This window comes from Corvus hawaiiensis, chromosome 31 (genome assembly GCF_020740725.1).
Source record: "Corvus hawaiiensis isolate bCorHaw1 chromosome 31, bCorHaw1.pri.cur, whole genome shotgun sequence".
NCBI lineage: Eukaryota > Metazoa > Chordata > Aves > Passeriformes > Corvidae > Corvus > Corvus hawaiiensis.
This window is the reverse complement of record NC_063243.1, coordinates 2,097,171-2,117,479: the sequence shown is the minus strand read 5'-3', so window position 1 is coordinate 2,117,479 and position 20,309 is coordinate 2,097,171. Positions and strand designations below refer to the sequence as shown.

The 20,309-nt window shown below is 60.8% G+C and overlaps 2 protein-coding genes and 1 pseudogene across 4 annotated transcripts; 2 read left to right on the top strand and 1 right to left on the bottom strand.

The window, feature by feature from the left end:
• Nucleotides 1-20,309, bottom strand: part of LOC125318777 — an 84,016-nt pseudogene that overhangs the window by 43,004 nt on the left and 20,703 nt on the right.
• On the top strand, nucleotides 425-2,267 carry LOC125318799 (zinc finger protein 239-like). 3 transcript variants are annotated; one of them, XM_048289734.1, is made up of 3 exons: nucleotides 425-474; nucleotides 1,178-1,264; nucleotides 1,450-2,267. In XM_048289734.1, the coding sequence occupies exons 2-3, from the start codon at nucleotides 1,210-1,212 to the stop codon at nucleotides 2,265-2,267; spliced, it is 873 nt and encodes a 290-aa protein (XP_048145691.1). In that variant the 5' UTR covers nucleotides 425-474; nucleotides 1,178-1,209. The 3 variants fall into 3 exon arrangements, with proteins under 3 accessions (XP_048145691.1, XP_048145690.1, XP_048145692.1); XM_048289733.1 differs by lacking the exon at nucleotides 425-474 and adding an exon at nucleotides 683-805; XM_048289735.1 differs by lacking the exon at nucleotides 425-474 and adding an exon at nucleotides 799-805 and having other exon boundaries at nucleotides 1,183-1,264.
• On the top strand, nucleotides 10,487-16,049 carry LOC125318695 (serine/threonine-protein kinase pim-1-like). The gene is made up of 8 exons (XM_048289638.1): nucleotides 10,487-10,564; nucleotides 11,987-12,147; nucleotides 12,585-12,996; nucleotides 13,114-13,164; nucleotides 13,370-13,736; nucleotides 14,405-14,581; nucleotides 14,830-14,979; nucleotides 15,935-16,049. Exons 1-7 carry the CDS (start codon nucleotides 10,487-10,489, stop codon nucleotides 14,934-14,936), a joined length of 1,353 nt encoding a protein of 450 aa, XP_048145595.1. The 3' UTR covers nucleotides 14,937-14,979; nucleotides 15,935-16,049.

Below are 20,309 nucleotides of genomic sequence, written 5' to 3'. Positions count from 1 at the left end.
AAATCCCCCCCCTCCCCACCCCAGAAGACGCTGGGGACCCCAAAACTTCCCCTCCTCGAGTGGCCAGAGCGAGCTCTGCGCACCGGGACCGGACACTCCCTGGACCGGGCTCCGCGCTCCCGGACCGGACACCGGACACCACGTCCAACACCTAAATGCGGACCGGCCTTCTTATTTGCATAACCCCGCCCACCAGAACGACAAACCACTGGGCAATACCAGCGTAATTTGCATGACCACGCCCACAAGCCCACACGCCACACCGAGCAGGGCCCACCTATTTTACATAACCACGCCCACCGCCTGCAAACGCACGGCGGGAAACGTTCCGCTATTTCCATAACCACGCCCACCCACGCCCACCAATCACACCGCGGTATTCTCCTTACATTTTGCATAACCCCGCCCTCATCCTGGCCACGCCCAGCACCGGCTGCAGCCGCCGCCAGTCGCTGTTGCCTCCCAGTGCTCCCAGTAAGTGCCGTACTGGGAGGGATCGTGCTCCCAGTTCCTTCCCGGTGCTCTCAGTATCGGTCCCAGTGCCGCGCGGGGCGGGGCCGCTTTGGGAACCCCCCCAGGGCACAGCGCGGCTGCTTTGGGGTGTCGGAACCTGCCCGGGCCGGGGCGGGAGCGGAGGAGCAGCAGGAGGAAGAGGAAGGAGAGAGGAGGTGAAGAGGAGGAGGAGGAGCAGGAAAAGGAGGAGGAGGAAGAGGAGGAGCAGCAGCAGAAGCGCGCGGTTCCCCCGCCCGCCCGCTGAGGCCGCAGCTCCCCCGGCTCCGGCAGCATCGCCTCCCCGCATCCCGAGGTGAGCGGGGAGGGGGAGCTCGCCCCAAATCCATTGGGGGTCTCCGGGAGGGTTTTTTGCGGGGCAGGCGATGTTCGGAGCTTGCAGGAGCCCAAAGCTGAGCCGCAAATGGCCCTTGGGGGGGGTGTGGGGGCGATATCGGTTTTGGGGATCCCCGGGAGAGCCGGGGGGGAGCGCGGGAGCCCCGGAGTAGGGAGAGCGGAGGGGGGCGATTCCGGAGCCGGGGGACCCCCTGCAGCCTGGAGGGGTGGGGGAGGCTGGAGATGAGTGGGGTCCGGGCCCCTCGACACTGAAAGGAGCGGCGACTTCTCGAGCTGGGCTCGGGCAGCGGAACCACCAAACCCAAGGCGCTCAGGCCTTGTTTTCCTCCAGAGCAGGATTTCCCATTGCCAAGCCGTGGCCGGATGGAGGAGGAGGAGGCCGCGAAGAAGAGGAAGATGCCCCGGGAGCCCCAGGCAGGTGAGGAGGAAGTCAGTGCCCCTTTCCCTTCTCTCCTGCTCCATCTCCCAGCCCAGCATCGCCCCCGGCTGCAGGACAACCCCGCTGCCGACACCGTCCTGCCGGGGATGGACTGGGGGGATCTCCTTCCCCTTCCCTGTGGCACGGAGGCAAATCCCATCCTCTCCTTGTCCTTCCTCCACCAGACAGGGAGCTGAGCACGGAGCGCAGAGAGAACAAATCCCCGTGGCAGAAGCTGGTGGGAGAGGCCGTTTTGAGTGGCTCCACGGGCCAGGAATCTAAGGGGGAGGAAGAGCCCGAGAGATGCTGCACAAGGAGGGGCTGCAAACACAGCCTAAGGAGGTCCAAGGAGGAAGGCGGCCGGAGATCCAGCCAGAGCTTGGAGCTGGGGGTCCATGAACAGTTTCACAATGGGGAGAAGCCCCACAAGTGCTCAAAATGTGGGACGGGCTTCAGGTGGAAGTCCAGACTGATTGTCCACCAGAGAATCCACACCGGAGAGAGGCCCTACGAGTGTGGGGAGTGTGGGAAGAGCTTCAGAGACAGCTCCAGTCTGATCTGCCACTGGAAAATCCACACAGGAGAGAGGCCCTACGAGTGTGGAGAGTGTGGGCAGAGCTTCAGCCAGAGCTCCAACCTGATTGTCCACCAGAGAAGCCACACAGGGGAGAGGCCCTACGAGTGTGGGGAGTGTGGGAAGAGCTTTGGCCGGAGATCCAGCCTGTGGGCACACCAGCGGACGCACACAGGGGAGAGGCCCTACGAGTGTGGGGAGTGTGGGAAGAGGTTTCCAAGGAGCTGCAGTCTCCTCAAACATGAGCAGAGTCACACGGATGAGAGGCCCTTCCGCTGCCCCGACTGTGGGAAGGGCTTCCAGCGCAACTCCACCCTCATCATCCACCGGCGCATCCACACCGGGGAGAGGCCCTACGAGTGTCCCGAGTGTGGGAAGAGCTTCTCACAGAGCTCTTCCTTGACCCAACACCAACGGAGGCACCGCTAAGGGAAGCCCTGCGAGTGCCCCGAGTGCGGGAAGAGCTTCGTGCGCTGCTCCCGCTCCATCCCCCGTGGGAGGATCGGCGTTGGATGATCCCCAGTGACCCCCGTTGGGCAGAGCCCCAGAGCTCTGTGGTGCTGGTGATCTGTGTGGGAAGACACCAGGCTGGGGGGCTCCGCCTCTTCCTGGCTCCCAGTGGCCTTGATTTTCTTTTCATTTCTCTTTGTCCTTTCAAAACACCCAAACCCGGGGTAAAAATAAAGATGTTGAACTAAGTCATGGATGGGGACGTGGGGGGATCTTCCAGGGGATACGGGGGATGCTGGCTTCAAGGGAGTTGAGGGTTCCTGGTGATTCATTAAATCTCGATATCCATGGACAAAGACCCTCTAACTAATTAAAGTTAGAAAGTGGTATGTTTATTCAGGCACCAGTGGGGGGGCATGGGAGTAGCCTCCTAAAGACATGCCAGCCAAGTACAAGGTTTCTCGTTCTCTATTTATTACTCAAAGTTTTACATCTTCTGCATATGTAAGACCCCAGCACCTCCCATCCTCCGCTTTGTATTAAAATGAGATCATTGGTCTTTCACGCATGCGCAGTTTCTCTCTTGAATTGGGTCAGTGGTCCTGAAAGAGGAAGTCAGGAATGTCTTCCTCACAGTGACCTTTTTACCTCCTTGCTGTTGGCAGGCCTTCGTGACCTCTTGGTGCAGCCCAAGATCTCCTGCTTTTGATTAATTATTACGAAACCCAGGTGCTGTTCTTAGTTCTATTAGTTTCAATTTCTTTTGATGACATTCATTTTGTTTCCTTCTATAAACAAAACTTAAAAATATAATGGCAAATAATACATCACTTAGCTCTAGCTTAGGCATCTACTAAGCATTAACTTATCTTTTGTTTTTCTACTTTGTGTCTTAATACAAATTTCTTCTAACTCTTAGCTAAAATTTTAACTTTTCAGAACCTTGAATCACTTGAACACCTAAGAAAGCAGTATTTCTCTCAGGTTTGCTATAGCATATGCGCAGGGGCATGCACACAGACAGAAACAATCAGGCAAGGAAGGTTCCTGTGAAAAATTGCCCTCAGAGGTCAGTGAAATCCTCACTTCGGAAGCTTTTTCCTCTCCTGCTGGGCGCAGGATCAGGCCTCGAGGAGTGAGGGTATCGGCCCAGGACACATCGTGGTTTGGCGATCTCCAGGTATAGCAAACCTGAAGGTTTGCTGGCTCTGAGAGGCCCCCTCAGAGAGAGATTGCTGGTCAGAGCCCACGGCGGCCCAGGAGAGCTCAAAGGGTCTCCTTTTGGGCCGCTGTTGAGAGGGTCACAAGAGAGTGGGCTTCAGTCATAATGATGTTTCATCCCGGCCACAGTTTGGGTTGGCACTTTCTCTGAAAGTGGGAGAGCAGGAATGCTATGCCATTCGGGCAAGAGGAACCTTTTCCAGGGCTGGTCATAAGGAAAGCAGGAGCTCCTCAGCAGTTCCTGGGAGCAGACAGTATTTCTGACAAGCTCGGAAAGAGCTGAGCCCAGGTGCTGTTTTCAAAGCCAAGGCCTAACAAGCATTTCTCAGATCACAGTGCAGCCTGGAAAGGAGGAGAGGGGAATGGACCAGCACACTGGGATCCCAGGGATGTCCATGGCCTGGGGTGATGCTGGAACAATGCCAGGCACCCACCAAAGCCACTCTGTCCCTGCCCCCTGCAGCCGCACAGAGGAGAGAAAATTTAACCAAGGGTTCTTGGGATGGGATAAGACTGGGAGAAATCCCTCAGAAAACACCAGCACAGGCACAACAGACTCAGCCTGGGCACGGGGAAGGAATTTATTCCCAACCAAATCCCAGCAGCACAAGGAGAAGGCAAAGAAATCTCTCCAACACCTTCCCCCCACCCAGCGGGGATCACCCGGAACGGGGGTCACCAGGGCTCTGCCCCACGGGGGTCACTGGGGATCATCCAACGCCGATCCTCCCATGGGGGATGGAGCTGGAGCAGCGCACGAAGCTCTTCCCGCACTCGGGGCACTCGCAGGGCTTCCCTTAGCGGTGCCTCCGTTGGTGTTGGGTCAAGGCAGAGCTGCTGGAGAAGCTCTTCCCACACTGGGGACACTCGTAGGGCCTCTCCCCGGTGTAGATGCACTGGTGGGTGATGAGGGTGCAATTTTGCTTGAAGCCCTTCCCGCAGTCGGGGCAGCAGAAGGGCCTCTCTTTTGTGTGAATCCACTGATGTACGAGGAGATTGAAGGTGGTCTGGAACCTCTTCCCACACTCCCCACACTCATAGGGCCTCTCCCCAGTGTGGGTGCACTGGTGCTTTCTCAGGGCAGAGCTCCAGCCAAAGCTCTTCCCACATTCCAAGCACTTGTAGGGCCGTTCCCTGGTGTGGATCATCTGGTGCCGGATCAGGTGGGAGCTCTGCCCAAAGCTCTTCCCACATTCCCCACACTCATAGGGCTTTTCCCCAGGGTGGATCCTCTGGTGTTCCCTCAGGCTGGAGCTCCACCTGAAGCCCTTCCCACATTCCAAGCACTTGTGGGGCTTCTCCCCGCCCTGAGGCTTCTCCCCCAGCTCCGAGCTCTGCCTGGATCTTTCCCGGCACAGGGGGGCTCTTTCCTCCTTGGATCTCTCTGGGCTGTGTTTGCAGCCCCTCCTTGTGCAGCATCTCCGAGGCTTTTCCTCCTCCTCCATCTGGCCACACCTTGGGAATGACAAATCCTGGTTTGGGGGGAGAAACAAGGGGTGAGTGCAGTGGCTTGGGGGTTCCTTCTGCCCAAATCCATCTCCAGAAGTCTCTGGGCATCTTGTGTCAATGAAAATCTCCAAGATACTAAAATCCAGCAAAAAAAAACCCCAAACACAAAGACAAGGCCACAAAACTCCAAAAATCTCAATATCCAGGAAAAAGCCCTTCCAAAATATGAAGATTCTACCCCCCACAATAACCAAACCACCAACATTTAGCTCAACTAACCGCAGAAACATCAAGGTTCACTCCTCCCCTCCAAAACTCAAGGTTCAGCCCAAATAATGCTGATTCAAACCAAAAACTCTGAGATTCAGCAAAAAATACCCTCCCCAGAGTTCCCTCTCTGTTTTCGCCACTTTGGGCTCTGGGTCATTTTCCCTCTCCTGGCTTCTGGGGTCCTGTGTATTTTGAGGTTCCCCCCTATCCGGGGTTCCTGCCTTCTCTGGGCTATCAGGGGTCTGGGGAATCCCAGGGGTCCCCCCTTTCCAGGCTCCCCACTTCGGTGTCCAAGGGGTCCCCGGTTCCCCCGCTCTCCATCTTCCCCCTCCCTTCAGGCTGCCAGGGGTCCCCCAGCTCCGGGATCGCCCCTCTCCGCTCTTCCCACTCCGTGGCTCTCGGGCTTCCCCCAAACCTGGATCTCCCAGGCAGTCCCCGAAACCGGTGTCCCCAAAACCAGTGTCCCTGAAACTGGTGTCCCCCTCACGCCGCACCAGCACCGGGCGATTGCCACGTGGTACCAGAGCCTGACCCAGGGAGACCAACCCACATATGGGGGGAGACCCCGCATCCCCCCACCCACAGCCGGGGCTCTGCTGTGAGCTGCCAGCGGAAACCGCCCAAAAAACCCTCCCAGGGTCCACACAAGATATTTGGGGTGAGCTTCCCCTCCCTGATCCCCTGCGGAATGCGGGGGGGCGATGCTCCCGGGGCGGGGGGCTGCAGATACGGGGAGCGCTGGACGCACGTGCTGCCTCCTCTTCCTCTTCCTCCTGTTCCTGCTCCTCCTCCTCCTCTACCCCTCCTCTTCCTCCCACTCCTCCTGCACTTCCTCCTTCTGCTCCTCCTCCTGTCCGTTCTCCCCCTTCTCCTTCATCCCTCCTCCTCCACCCCTGCTCCTCCTCCCCCCAGGCCCAGTGCCCACCCTTGGCCCCCTCCCCCCAAACCCACCGCATCCCACGGGAGGAGCAGGGATGGAGCTGGGGCCGGTCGGGCTGGGGCAGCGCTCGGCTCTTGGCTGCTCCCAGCTGCTGTGGGGGAAGCTAGGAAGGGGAAAAGAGGGAAGATTGTTGTGTGGAGAAAAAAGTTTGGTGCTTGTGGTCACACTAGTTGGGGACTTGGACCCCTTTGTTCTCACCGCAGGAGCCTGGAGATTTTGGAGGGGGAATACAGAGATGGGTGGGGGATCCCAAGGGATTTTGGGGACAGGGTGAGGGGTTGTGGGAGCCGCTTCCTGGGGGGCAGTCAGGCCAGAGACCCCTGGTCTGGACTCCTGGTCTGGGCATTCCAGCTCCCATTTTCTGCTCTCTTCCTCCCTTTTTCCCACCTCTCTCAATATTTTCCCATCGTCCCCACCACACCCCTGAGATGCCCACATTCACCTGAGTCCCACTGCCCCCAGACACGGGAGCTCCCAGCACCACCAGTACCACCAGTACGGCCCAGCTGCCAGCACACGCCCCATGGCCAGTGCTGGGCAAGTGCCGCCAGCCCCAAAGCAGCCGCGCTGTGCCGTGGAGGGGTCCCCATGGCCCTGCCCCATGCGGCACTGGGAGCACCAGTCCGGACCAGTGCAGAGCACGGGTGGGCAGTGTCAGAACCCACGAAAGTGGTTCCACCACAAGCCATTTAGAACCCCCCAAACTGGTGGAAAGCTTCAGGATCCTCCCAAAAAAGGCCTCACCTCCGCCTCCTAAAATGACTGGGGATTCTCCCAAATCCGTTTATAACTCCCCCAAAACTGGTGGAAAGCAGCAGGACCTACCCTAAAATGGGCTCCCCATGTCCTTCCCTGTGGGCCGCACTCCAAGTGCAAGAGCCAGGTGTGTCCCCCCTCCCAGTAACACATCCCTCAGGATTGGAGGGTGCCCCAAAACCTCCTCAGGAACCAGATCATCCAAACCTCTTCATCCCAACATGTGTCTGTTTCCTTCCAGACCCCATCCCAGCCATCCTCCCTCTCCCAAATACAGCCTCGTTCTTAGGGGGCCAGAGCTGCTTCAGGAGGCATCGGTGAGTGCAGGGGATCCTTTATCCCCCTCGTGCCGCTCCAAGCTGCCGAGGGCAAAGCCCTGGTTTCTAGGGCTGTGCCCGCTCCTCAAATCTGTCGGATTTAATACCCAAGTGTGGCCGGGACACGGCCCCGGGAGCTGCGCTAATGCCCGGCGGTGCCCGGGAGGGTCTGAGGGGAGGGGAGTTCATAAGGCCGAGGCGGCGGCAGCGGGAGCCGCGGGGCCCGGCCCGTGGGGGCGGCCGGGGGTGAAAAGTGCGCGGCGACCCCAGCGCGGTGCCCGAGGGCTGAGCGGAGCTGGTCGGGAACAACCCCCGGAACGCCCCGGTGCCCGAGGGCTGAGCGGAGCTGCTCGGGAACACCCCGCTCGTCTCCGCCGCTCCAAGCCGCTTTCCCGGCTCCGGCTGCCGCCGCCGCCCGGCCCCGGCGCGGTCCCGCGGGGTCGCCGCTCGAGGCGCAGCTGGAGGGGCTCGATCCGGGCCGCGCCCCGCCCGTCCCTCGCTGCGGCCCCTTCAGTGACACGGGGCTGCGGAGATTCCCGGGTGAGGCTCTTTTATTGTATTTTATTCCATTCTCTCTATTTTTTTGTTTTTCTATTCTCACCTCTCTCCCTCCTCGGCGCTGCCCTTCTGGCCACACCCGACAGCGCCCGTCCCGCCGTGCGGCTCTTCAGTGACACCGGGCGCCGCGGACATCCCCGTGCAGTTTTTTATTCTATTTTACTCCATTCTCTGGATTTTATTCTACTCACCCCCCGCCCGTCCCTCGGTGCAGCTCCTTCAGACGCGGGCGGGGGAGACGCCTCTCGCTGCGGCTCTTTGATTGTATTTTATTCTCTTCTCTGTATTTCCTTTCGTTCCCAGCTCGCCCGTCCCGCGGAGCGGCTCCTTCAGGGACCCAGGGCGGCACAAACCCCTCGGGGCGGCTCCAGCAGAGCCCCGCCCGCCGCCGCTCCCCGAGGCCTCCCCGCTGCTCCCCGGCCATCGGACACCGCAGGCCGACCCGGCCCCTTCTTCCATTTCTTCCTCTTCTTCCTCTTCCTCCTCCTGCCGGGATTCAGCCCCCGCCGCCGCCCGGCTCCTTCTGCCGCTCCTGCCCGGCACGAAGCGGCGGTGCCGCTGACGGGGCCGGAGCGCGGCTGCCCCGCGACTGCCCCGCGCCTCAGGGCCGGGCCGGGGAGTGACCGCACGGCTGGGGAGGGACCCCCGCTGGACACGGCAAGGATTCCTGTCCCTCACGGGGAAGCACGAACTCACCGAAACTCCCATCCCTTCTCCGTGCGCCGCTGGCCAGAGGAGGGAGGGAAACGGGGATTGCGCTGGAGTTTTACATTCAATCCTTACAAAGCAGAGTCCCAGACGGAGCTCCGCTTTCAGCTTCCAACGAGGGAATCCAACGGGAGCGCTGGCGCTTCTGTAACCTCAAGCTGTTCCTTGATACTCGACACTTTAGTCCTGGCCATAGGAAGCCCTTCAGCAGCAATGTCTCTCCCAGCCACTGGTTTCTGGCTCTCACCCAGCTCGGAGTTTGGACAAGAAACCCAAAGTCCCAGGAGAAGCAGCTCTGTTGTTACTTTCTTTTTTCAGAGTTCTCTTTTATTATATTTTACATATAATCTATATTTTACTGGGTTTTTTTCTTTTTCTAAAATCTCGTGTTTATTCTCTCTTTGCCCCCTCCAGCCCTTGTCCCCCTCCCGGAGGTTTGTGGGGCGCTGCTGTCCCTCAGCCCTTCCTGCCCCGGCACCCGCGGCCGCTCCGGTGTCCTCAGGCCCCGGCTCGAAGCGAAACCACAAAACCCTCTGGAAAGAAAGCCGGTCTGGGCGAAAACCCTGCAGGGGAGATTGAATGCCACGGACAGCGACTGCTGAGAGTTGGAGATTCCAAACGCTCCAAGGGGCCGGAGGGAACCGCGCTGCGGCCTCGGGGCCTCCCTGGGGCACCGCGGGGACCCCCGAGCAGAGCGACTCTTCCCATCCCCCAAAATCCGCAGCTTTGGGTCAGCTGAGGAAAAGAGCTGGAAAAAGAGGCTGGAAAAAGGGGCTGGAAAGGGGCTGGAGCCCGAGGGGACCCCTCAGCCATGGCCCGGAGCAGCCGCAGGAAAATGCCCCGGAAACCAAGGAAATCGATGGAAGGAATGAGGAATTTTTGAACTCTTTCTGCTGCTGTTTCCAGAAGGTCCCGGCCGGGTCCTGCTGGGAGGAGCCGGGGGCGGGGAGGGGCCTCAGGGCTTAACTGGGGAGAAAAGTTGAATTGGGGCAAGGAAACTTTAATGGTGGGGCGAAGATGTGAACGGAGGGGATTTGAATGGGAGGGGATGATTTGAATTGGGCAGAGAAAATGAAGTGGGGGAGGAGCCCCCCAGCCCTCGGCTGTGCCCCGAAGGTGCTGCCAGCGGTTCCCCTGCTCCCACCCCCCGGGCTGGGGGCGCGGAGCTGCCGCTGCTCCCCGGGAATGCCACGGGATAAAAATTCCACTCAAGCTTTTATGCTCCCAGTCATTCCCAGTAAGATCCCAGTTGCCCCCAACATGGTCCCAGTTGTTCCCAGTCATGCCCTGTATGGTTCCTTTCACTCTCAGTCCCTCCCAGTAGAGTAAGGTAGGGCCCCAGTCACTTCCAGTATGAACCCAGCCACTCCCCGTCGGTCCCTCTATGATGCCTTTTGTCCCATCATGGTCCCAGTTGCTCTAAGCATGATCCCAGTATGAGTCCAGTCACCCCCAGTATGATTCCCATTAACTTCCCAGTATGAGTCTGGTTTGATTCCTGTAACCCCAGTATGATCCCAGTCACTCCCAGATCCTCCCAGAACTATGCCAGTCCCTCCAACATGACCCTGTCACTCCAAGTATGATCCCAGTATGACCCCAGTATGGGCCAGCCGCTCCCAGGATGATCCCAGTTGCCCCCTGCATTTTTCCAATTGCGCCCTTTCACCACCACTGTGGTTCCAGTCACTCCCAGTACAATCCCAGTCATTCCCAGTATGATGCAAATCACTCCCAGTATAACCCAGCAGCACCCATTGGCCCTCAGCATGTTCCCAGTAGCCCTCAGTGTGGTCCCAATATATCCCAGTATAATCCCTGGTGCTCCAAATCTGGTCCTGCGCAGTCCTGATCCTGGTCCCAGTGTATCCTCCTGTCCCATTCTGTCCCAGTCCATTCCGGTCCCTTCCCGGCAGCCACCGCCGTTTCCCAGATCCTTCTGCCCCCCACCCCCCAAAGCTGCCCCCCCGCCCCCCAAGATGCTGACGGGGATCGGGGACTTCGTGTTGGGCTTCATCTTCCTGGCGCTGGGGCTCGGCTTCTACCTGCGCAAGCAGGTGACGGGAGGGGCCTGGGGGTCGTGTCCCCCCTCCCCCGGAGCTCTGTGCTCCCCCAGGGCCCCCCTGCCCGGTGCCACCCCCTTTGCTCTGCCCACAGAGCTCCTGAGCCGCCGGCGGCCGCAGCCCCTCCCCGTGGCCTCGGGCCCGGCCGGGACCCCCCGCTCCGTCCCCGCGCTGATTTTGGGGGGTCGTGTGTCCCCCCCAGCCCCGCTGTCACTCCGCCCCCACCCGGCTGCTCCCAGTGTTCCCAGGAAGGCTTCCCAGTTCGCCCCGGTCCCGTTTATTGGGGATCAGTGGGAAGGGACTTTGGGGGATCCCGCGCGGGGGCCGAGAGTGGAGGGGGCAGAACCGGCCCCAGGATGGATCGGGAATGGGGACCCCCGTGTGTCACTCCTGTGTCGCCCCCCCCCGGGGGGCCCTTGGGAGGCACCTCAACCCCAAATCGGCACCCAGCGAACCCCAAAGGCGCAGAGACCCCCCCCTAAGCCGCCCCACAGCCCCCAAGGACCAACCAAAATTGCCCGCGAGTATCAGATAATCAGAGAAGGCGCTGAACAACCTTCAGCCAATCAGAGCGCGCGGCGCTGGTGACTCACCAGTTGCCAGGCAGACCCGCAGCGCCCAGCGCTCCCCACCCGGACCCCACCTGCGCCCCCCCTCGCCCCCAGCGCCCCCCGCCAGGGGAATTTGGGGAGGGGGCGCGTGGGGGGCTCCCAGGCCGGGCCCACAGCCCAGCCCTGCCCCAGCCCGACCTGCCCCGGCTCCATCCCGGCTCCTCCCGCGGGATGCGACCGCGCTGGGAAAACGGGGGGCCAAGGGTGGGCGCTGGGCCCGGGGGGAGCAGGAGAAGGGGTGGGGGAGGAGGAGAAGGAGGCATCTTTTAATGATATTTTATTGAGTCTCATTTTTTAGAGACCAGGATCAATTCTCCCCGGGCGTCAGGGCGAGTCCCTCAGGGCTGTGGGGCCCTGCTGCCGGCTCACCCCGTGCCAGCCCAGCGCCAGCGCTCAGCGGGGCTTTGGCTTCCCGTGCCCTTTCCTGTGTCCCCAGCCCAGCGTCACCACCCCCGTGTCCCCAGGTCGCGCCCCACCCCTCCTCTCCTCCCCCTTTGTCGAGACACGGAGGATGAGAATTTCCCCACCATCCACCCCAAAGGTTCCCCCGAGGCCATTTCCTCTCGTCCTTTCCCTTGGGAGCAGAGCCCCAGCCCTCCTGGCTGCCCCCTCCTGTCAGGGACTTGGAGAGAGCCAGCTCCCCCCTGAGCCTCCTTTCCTCCAGGCTCAGCCCCCTCACATCCCTCAGCTGCCCCTCAGAAGTCCTCCAGACCCTTCCCCAGCTCCATTCCCATCTCTGGACGTGCTCCAGCCCCTCCATGTCTTTCTTGAAGTTTGAAGGCCAATCGCTGCCCTGTCGCTGCAGGTGCCAAAACCCCAGGGAGACTCCTTGGAAATGGGGGTAGAGAGGAGCCCTTCAAAGGGAAACGGGTGCAAAAATGCTCCCAATGGCCGAGCGGGTTTGGTGTGGCTGCGGGAGGAAGAGATGCTCCGGGACTCCGCCTCGGCCCCGGAGCGGAGCGGCCCGTGCTGCCCCGGGGCGCGCGGGGCTCGGCCGTGGGGCGCGCGGGGGGAACGGACACACGGGCACCGGACACACGGACACGCGGACAAACGCTCCCAGCGCTTCAGCGGCAGCAGCGGCAGCAGCGGCAGCAGCGGCAGCAGCGGCAGCAGCAGCACAAGAGCAGCAGAAGAGCAGCGAGTCCACGAACCCTCTGCGTCCCTTCTCCTGCTCCTCCTCTCCCTCTCCCAGTGTCTCGCACCCTCTCCCGCTCTCCCTTTCGTTCCCCAAACCCCCCCTCCCGCGGCCTCCCTCTCCCCACGCCCGGCCGGGCCATGCCCCCGGCCCGCCCCCGGCCCCGGGCGGGGCTGCCCCCTCCCCGCCCCCGGGCGTCCCGCCGCGGTCCCGCCTCCGCCCGGCTCTCGCCGTCCCGCCTGTGGCGCTGCTGGGCGGGCATCAGTGCCTGGCTCCTGGGCACCATCGCCAGCCCCTGGCTCCGGCTGGCCCGACCCCGACCCCGGCCCCGGCCTCGGCTCCTCCCGGGGCCCGCCGGGGACACAGGCGGCGCGGCCGCTCCCGCCGCCTCCGCAGCGTCTTCCCCGCTCCGAACTCCGCCGCTCTTGAGCGCGGCCGCCGGCCCCGAGCCGCCGGTGTCCGCTTCAAAAGAGCCAACATGTGGGGATGGCCGGCCCGGGGCGGTTGAGCGGCGCTCGGGGGCCGTTCCTGGCCCCGGGCCGAGCGCTGACGGCCGCGTCTCGCCGGCACGGAAGGCGCAGCAGGGCCTGAAGGAGCGCTACCGGCTGGGTTCGCTGCTGGGGCGCGGCGGCTTCGGCAGCGTCTTGGCGGCGACGCGGCTCTCGGACGGCGCCCCGGTGAGTGGCGGGGCCGGCGGCGGGCGCAGGAGGCGGGGGGCAAAGGAGGAGGAGAAGGAGCACGGGGCTCGGCACGGCGGGCGGCGAGCTCAGCCCGCTGCTCCCCTTGCCTTGCAGGTGGCCATCAAACGGGTGCCACGGAACCGCATCCACCATTGGGGCCGGCTGGTGAGTGAGCGAGGGGCAGCGGGAGAAGCCGGGGCGCCACGGGCGGGGATGAGCCGAGGCCCGGCAGGGTGGAAGCCGCCAGGACGCCTCGAGGGAGAGCGGCCGTGGGGCCAGCGGAGCGCGCAGAGCGTCCCCGGCTGGCTGAGGGCTTGCCGAGCCCCGGCACGGCATCGGCCCCGCTGACGGCATCGTGCTCCTCCCACAGCCCGACGGCACCCGAGCACCACTGGAGATCGTGCTGCTGCACAAGGTGTCCGCTGGCTTCCCCGGCATCGTCCAGCTCCACGAGTGGCTGGAGCTCCCCAGCAACGTGGTGATGGTGCTGGAGCGCCCGGAGCGGTCTCAGGACCTCCTTCACTTCATTCGGGCACGGGGCTTCCTGTGCGAGGAGGTGGCGCGGCACCTGTTCCGCCAGGTGCTGGAGGCCGTGCGGCACTGCACCAGCTGCGGGGTCCTGCACCGGGACATCAAACCGGAGAACATCCTGCTTGACCTGGCCACCGGGCAGGCCAAACTCATCGACTTTGGCTGTGGCACCTACCTGCAAGCCGCAGCCTACACCAGCTTTGCAGGTGAGCCCACGCAGGGGGAGGCTCCTGGTAGAGGCATCTCACAGCCCAACATCTCACGGCCCAACATCTCACAGCCCAAGCCGGCTGTGGCAGGGGGGATTCTCCCTTTTGCTGCCAGTCATGGCAGCCGGAGTCTTCAGCCTTGCTGCTTTTGAGCGGCGCTGGCTGAGGGGCCATCTTCCAGCCCTGCTGGCAGCCTTTGCCAGCCACTCTGCCCAGGACTGGCGCTGGGGCTGGGGCAGCCAGCGCCACAGAAACACCCGTGGCTGGGGGTAGCAGAGAGGGGGGGCCAGAACCTGTGCTCCAGCCCGTTTGGTGTGCAGGCGAGACAGGGCTCGGGCTGCTCTGCTGCCCGTGCTTGCCTTGCCTTCAGAATGGATTCTGGGGCAGTGCAGGCAGGGAGGATGAAAGCGTGGTTTTTCCCCAGCACCAAGTGGGTTTTTCCTTTGCATGGAATGCTCGGGCCTTGCCAGGGCTTCTGCTGCCCTCTTGCGACACCAGCGGCTTCTTTTCCAACCCCCAGTTTGTACACAAGTCCCCGGTGCTGGCGAGAGGGCAGCGGGTCACGCCGCGTGCCGCTGCTGCGGCCCCCGCATGCCCAGGGATGCTGGGGCGAGGCTCTGGGAGCAGGCAGCGTCTCCCTGAAGAACTCCATCTCTATTCCATAGGAACACCGTCCTACAGGCCCCCAGAATGGATCCAGTTCGGCTGGTACTACGGCAAGGCAGCGACCGTCTGGTCCCTGGGCATCGTGCTGCACCAGATGGTCTGCGGGGAGCATCCTTTCAGGAGGGGCTGGAACAGCACCTGGGGCCGGCTCTCGCTCCCACGACGGCTCTCTCCAGGTGGATCCTCGTCTCTGCAGCACGGGGGGAATAGCAGTGCTGGGAGACAGCAGCGGGCTCAGGAGCATCCCACACTGGCAGCTGCTGAGGAGGTGGCAATGTCCTGCTCTCCTCCAAAAGAAAGAATTGATGGCAAAGTTTAGGCACAGCCCTGAGCACACGCAGCACGGCCTGGCCATGGCAAGAGTGGGGCAAAGCGGACAGGAGCCTTCTGCAACTGACTGGCGCTTTCTGCTTTCTCTCTGCAGAGTGCCAGGATCTCATCCAACGGTGTTTATCCGTGCTCTCCTCGGAAAGGCCCTCATTAGAAGACCTGTCCTGTGATCCTTGGATGCAGGACATTCACGTGCCGTAGGAGAAGGGAGAGAGCCACACGCACGCTTTGACCCAGGGAGCCGGTAAGTTCCAGCTGCACACGTGCCTTGGCAAGAAGCAGCAAAGAAAGTCAGAGTTTTTGTCCTGCCTGAATCGCTGCGCAGGGCTCCTCAGCTGGGCACGCGCAGCCCTGCTGCTGGAGCTGAGCTGCTCTTCCCAGCACTGGTGGCCCCCATGCCAGCTGCTTTTGCTTGTCCTGCTTCAGCAACAGCCGGGGCCCTGGGCAGAGCACTGACAGCCTGCTCCAGCCCCAGGGAAGAAGGAGCCCCTGGAGAAGCTGTGCCAGGTGCGGCTGCTGCTGCTGGAGACATGGAGGGTGACATCAAGGATGACAAGCTCTTCCTCCACCTGGCAAGCTGAAGATGATGGACTTCAATTGTGGCACCTTCTCCAAAGCCAGGCTCCACGGCGAATTTGCAGATGAGTCCACATGCAGGGGGATGCTCCCAGATTTGGGCATTGCACAGCCTGGCCGGGAAGCAAAGGTTCCCCCCTTTGCTGGGGCGGATGCAACCAATTCTTCAGTCAGCTGCCAAGCTGCTTTTTGGCAGGGCTGAGGGGATGGGCTGGGCTGGTTTTGAACTGGGAGTCTGCTCCTGGCCCTGCCAACAGCCCCCAGCACCCACCGTGCCCCGTGCTGGGGCTGGGGCAGCCAGCCTGACACAAACAAAGCCCCATGGTGGGAGCAGAGGTTGGACACCAGAAGCTGTGCATGGGCTGCTTTGCTCTGCAGGCAAGGAAGGGCTTGGGCTGCTCCACTGCCCTTGTTCGCTTTGGGCTCAGCATGACTTTTGGGGGCAGTGCAGGGGGAAGGCAGAAAGCGTGGGCTGCCCTGGCCCGTGGGTGGGTTTTTCCCTCGCATGGCGGGCTTGGGCCTTCCTCAAGGCCCCAGCAGAGAGAAGATTTTTTACCTTTTTCCTTGTTTCCCCTTTTTGTCTGTAATCTCTTTTCATTGATTTATGGTTTGTCTTTCCAAAGGAAGCGTTCTAGGTGCTGTCTGGTCCGGATGGCGAAGTGCTTGGGAGCAGCTGCGGCGTGGGTGGGACGTGCCCTTGGAGAAGGCTGAGGACAGCGTTTGGGAGCAGCTTTTCTTCTGGCGGCGGGAGGCGTGAGGTGGGTGCCCGTCCTCTTGGCACGGCTGGGATAAGGGCTTTTGGGAGACGGCAGCGAGCGCAGCAGCATCCCGCTCTGGGCAGCTGCTGAGGAGGTGGCTGTGCCACGGCCGGCTGCAGGCTGGGCACGTGTCCTGCCCTCCTGCTCTCCTGCCAGAGGCAGCAATGCTGGGCAGCTTTGGGCAGCGCTCTGAGCACGGCCAGCACGGCCTGGGCACCGCGGGCGGCTGGGACAAGGGGGACGGGAGCCTTCAGCTGACGGGCGCTTTCTGCTTTCTCTCCTTGCAGCCCGGCTCTGCGGATGCTGAGGCTGCTCTGGGCTCCGCCAGGGCTCTGCTGCGGCTCAGCCCCGGGGCCACGAGAAGCCAAAGAAGAAACGCTGTGACCTGCAGCAGAGACGTGCTTGAGCAGCTCGGCAGTGCAGCTCAAGTTTGCAGAGCGTGCACCTGCAGGGGAAAATATGACACCCCCCCAATAACAAACTTGTTCAGTAACTTCTGAAATGAAATCAGTCTGGGAAGACCCCCAATGACATTTTTCAGCTTGCTCAAGCTGAAGCTCAGCCCTTCTCTGAACAGTTCTCTCCCCCACCTGCCTTTTGCTCCACAAGTGCTCCCTCTTTCCCCCAGTGAGTTCCCAGCTCACCGCAGTCCCCATTGCGCTGTAGCCTTCCTTGATGCCCCTGGCCACGAGGAAGAGTGAGCCCCAGGTTCACTCTTTGTGTTCACTGCTGGCTGAAGAACAGCAATGTCTCAGAGGTCTGGTGAGATTTGGGTGTCATTCCGAGCTGCTCTCCAGGCCTCAGCTCTGCTCACTGCTGGGTTCCCACTCCCTTTTCCTCGTTATTCACAGAGCAGGATTGTTGGGGTCCCTCCCCTGCCGTGTAGCCCTGGGAGAGGGGCCCTGAGGGCACAGACACGGGGCTTCCCTGTCCCTGCTCAGCCTCGTTCCCATTGGTTGGTTTGTGTTCCCTGCGCGGGCAGAAGGACCCTTGGTCCCGTGACTGGAACAGTTCCTGGGCAGAGCTCCGGCCATGCGGCTGGAGAAATAAACATCTCTGAAACAGCTATCAAGAATCTGTCTGTCCGTATATATTTCCTTTCCACGGGACTCCTGGTTTGATATATGCGTGTTGCAGTATCCCCACTGCAACATAATGGTAGAGAATTGTGAGCAGAACGATCCCCGATCCCTAAGCGACTGGTTTGTGTGAGTAAACCCTGGAAACTTTGGATTCCTCTTCTTGGTTTTGCTTTGCTATTCCATATCTGAACTATGGAGGAACCGTGGGAAGACTCTTGGCTCTCAGAGCCGCATATGGACATTTATCTTAAACTTAAAATGATTCTTGAACAACGATTTTTAAATTTTAGCTTGATTCAAGCTCAAAAAGAACTGAAACACTTCCTGGCATGGTTGTTTAAGAACTTTTTCTATGTTTCTTGGGATTTAATTCTTACCAAGGGCTTTTGGAAAACCGTTTGGACACAGTTAATACTGGAGTCAAAATATATGCCGATGGAAGAATATTTTCGTGAATATTATTTAGTTACCGAGACTGTTGAGCAATGTCAGCTGTGTCCTGGCGAAGGGAATCCTGGCGCAGGGACCGTGCGGCCCAGGCCACGTGCACCGAGCGCTCTGAGAGCAGCAGCGAGGCAGTTCCCGCGCGCGGGCGGAGCCACGCGAGCCGCAGTGTCGGTGGCGGAGCGGGGAGCGGTGGGACCCGGCGGTGCCTGCCCGGTCCTGTGCAGTGCGTGGTGGAGCGAGCCCCGTGAACGCCCGACTGAGAGGGGCGGCACGCGGGCAGCGGCTGGCGGCGGTGGCGATGGAATGGAGCCGTGCCCAGCCGAGACGCGCGCTGGAGCAGGGCGCGGGGGAGTCATCGCTCAGGGGCCCGGCCGAGACGTGGGTGCAGCGCCCGGCAGCGGCAGCGAAGCTGCGACCAGAGGAGGCGACGCACGGAGAACTGAGCGGCACGGCCCGGCCCGGCCCGCGCAGCCCCGAACGCGACCCCGGGAAGAGCGCGCGGGCACCAGCAGCCCCGACAATTCCAACACGGGAACGACCGAAAGAGAGAGCAAAGACGCAGCGAGACAGAAAACAGCAGCCACTCGGAAAAAGGAAAAGATCATAGCAACTAAGACCTTAGGGATAGTAAAATGGTATAATGTTAAGCAAAATTATGGTTTTATAACAAGGTGTGACAACCAGCAAGACATATTCGTGCATAGAACTGCTATTAAAAAGAATAACCCTGAAAAATGCATCCCAAGCTTGGGAGATGGAGAGGTGGTGGAATTTAATATTGTACTAGGGAGAAAAGGGTTACAAGCATCGCAGGTCACTGGGCCTGATGGTGTTCCTGTAAAAGGCAGTATATATGCAAAAAATCGTAGTCATGTTAGACAGTATCTCCATTGTAAGCCCCCCCTACAGTTTCCCTTTCCTAATCCCACCTTTCCCTTTTACCCTATGTCCTATTACCCCCAGTGTATTCCCAATCCGTTTTTTCATCCATGGTTTCCCTCACAAAACCATGCTTTTGCCAATTGTGTCCCCAAAAATCCCTTTCCAATGCCGAGTGGGGGATGAAAAGGGGGAGGGAAGAAGTTAAACCCTCTCCTGCCTCAGTTTCCCCACAAAGCATGCTCAGAGTTCTGTCTCCCTTCTGTCAGCCCTAAGATGTTCCACAGAATCTGTTTGGACATTTAAAGACTCAGGAGGGTGGCTTGTTTTGTCTTGAAACGGTTCTTGTTATGTTTATCCAGTTGTTTTCATTCTCCTTCTATTAAAATAAAACGGGTGAGGTGTTGGGGTCCCTCCCCCGCCGTGTAGCCCTGGGAGAGGGGCCCTGAGGGCACAGACACGGGGCTTCCCTGTCCCTGCTCAGCCTCGTTCCCATTGGTTGGTTTGTGTTCCCTGCGCGGGCAGAAGGACCCTTGGTCCCGTGACTGGAACAGTTCCTCGGCAGAGCCCCGGCCATGCGGCTGGAGAAATAAACATCTCTGAAACAGCTATCAAGAATCTGTCTGTCCGTATATATTTCCTTTCCACGGGACTCCTGGTTTGATATATGCGTGTTGCAGGATCCCCACTGCAACACAGGATGGGCTCTGTGAATGCCCTTGACTCTCGCCACTCTTCCCAGCCCAGCCACCCAGCCCAGTCAGGCTTAAGATGGAGCTTCTCTGTCTCCTCTGGCACCCCAGTGCAGTCCCCTCTGTGGGGAGCAGCAGCCCCAGAGCACAGCACACAGCAGTGCAGGCTGCACCTGGAGCAGCTCCCTGCAGCCATGGCCTGGCTCCTTGTGGCAACCAAATGCTCCCTGTGTGCAGCTGTCCCTGGAGGATGGTCCCAGGGCAGAGCCCAGCCGGGCTCCCACTGCATCCCCTGGAGCCTGGGGCAGACAGCGCTCGCAGAGCTGAGGTTCATGGTGAGCACCCAGAGCTGTGGCTCGCAGTCGGTGTTTGCAAGCGTTGTGATCTCATCTCCTGTGACCTGTGGGGAAAAGGAGCTGTGCAGCCAGGCCAGCGCTGCCCCTCTGGGCAGGGACGAGGCTGAAGGCCTTTCCTGTCGCCGAGGAGGCGGCATTAAGCCTTAGCGGGGCCTGGCAGCTGTGGAGCCGGATCTCGCCCGCTGTCCGGGACTCGCTGCCCACCAACCGCCCCCACCCACCGTGCTCCGTTCTGCAGGGACAGAAGGCTCTGGCTGTGCGAGGGTTTCCATCACGTCTGTGTACCCGTGGCTCTGCAACGCACACGGAGAGGGAAAGTGTCAGTCACGGTGCTGGCACACTCCTTCCTTTCCATACAGGACACGTCCCTGCGCACCCCGGCTGCGGATCTATTCAAAGGAGAGGCGTGGATAGAGATTTCCCACAGAGCTCTGACTCTGGCGGAACTCACCTTGGCAGCCAGCAGCCAGGGGATTTGTTTCCCAGCTCTGTGTCAGTCGGTGCCCAAGAGCTGCAGGGAGCAGCATTTAGAAGCAGTTCCCAGATTTCTAGGCAGGCAGTGGAGCTGACAAGCATCCGCATAACTCGCCGTGTTCATCGGGAGGGGCTGCTGCTTCTTTGGGAATACGGCACAACGGAGACACGAGACTTGGAAAAATCCCAGCTCTCTGTGGATTTGTGCAGGAGGGGGAGCAGCAGAAACACTTGGTGTCTGCTTGTGGGGACACAAGGTCCAAGGAGCGGGGCTGGCAGAGGGTGACCTGGGCTGCTGGCAGCTCAAGTC

Excerpts from the sequence above, each read along its gene's own strand:
- LOC125318799 (XM_048289734.1), top strand. The coding sequence starts at position 1,210 with ATGGAGGAGGAGGAGGCCGCGAAGAAGAGGAAGATGCCCCGGGAGCCC. Across the intron at positions 1,265-1,449 it reads GCCCCGGGAGCCCCAGGCAG|ACAGGGAGCTGAGCACGGAG; the intron begins GTGAGGAGGAAG and ends TTCCTCCACCAG.
- LOC125318695 (XM_048289638.1), top strand. The coding sequence starts at position 10,487 with ATGCTGACGGGGATCGGGGACTTCGTGTTGGGCTTCATCTTCCTGGCG. Across the intron at positions 12,997-13,113 it reads GGCTCTCGGACGGCGCCCCG|GTGGCCATCAAACGGGTGCC; the intron begins GTGAGTGGCGGG and ends CTTGCCTTGCAG. Across the intron at positions 13,737-14,404 it reads AGCCTACACCAGCTTTGCAG|GAACACCGTCCTACAGGCCC; the intron begins GTGAGCCCACGC and ends TCTATTCCATAG.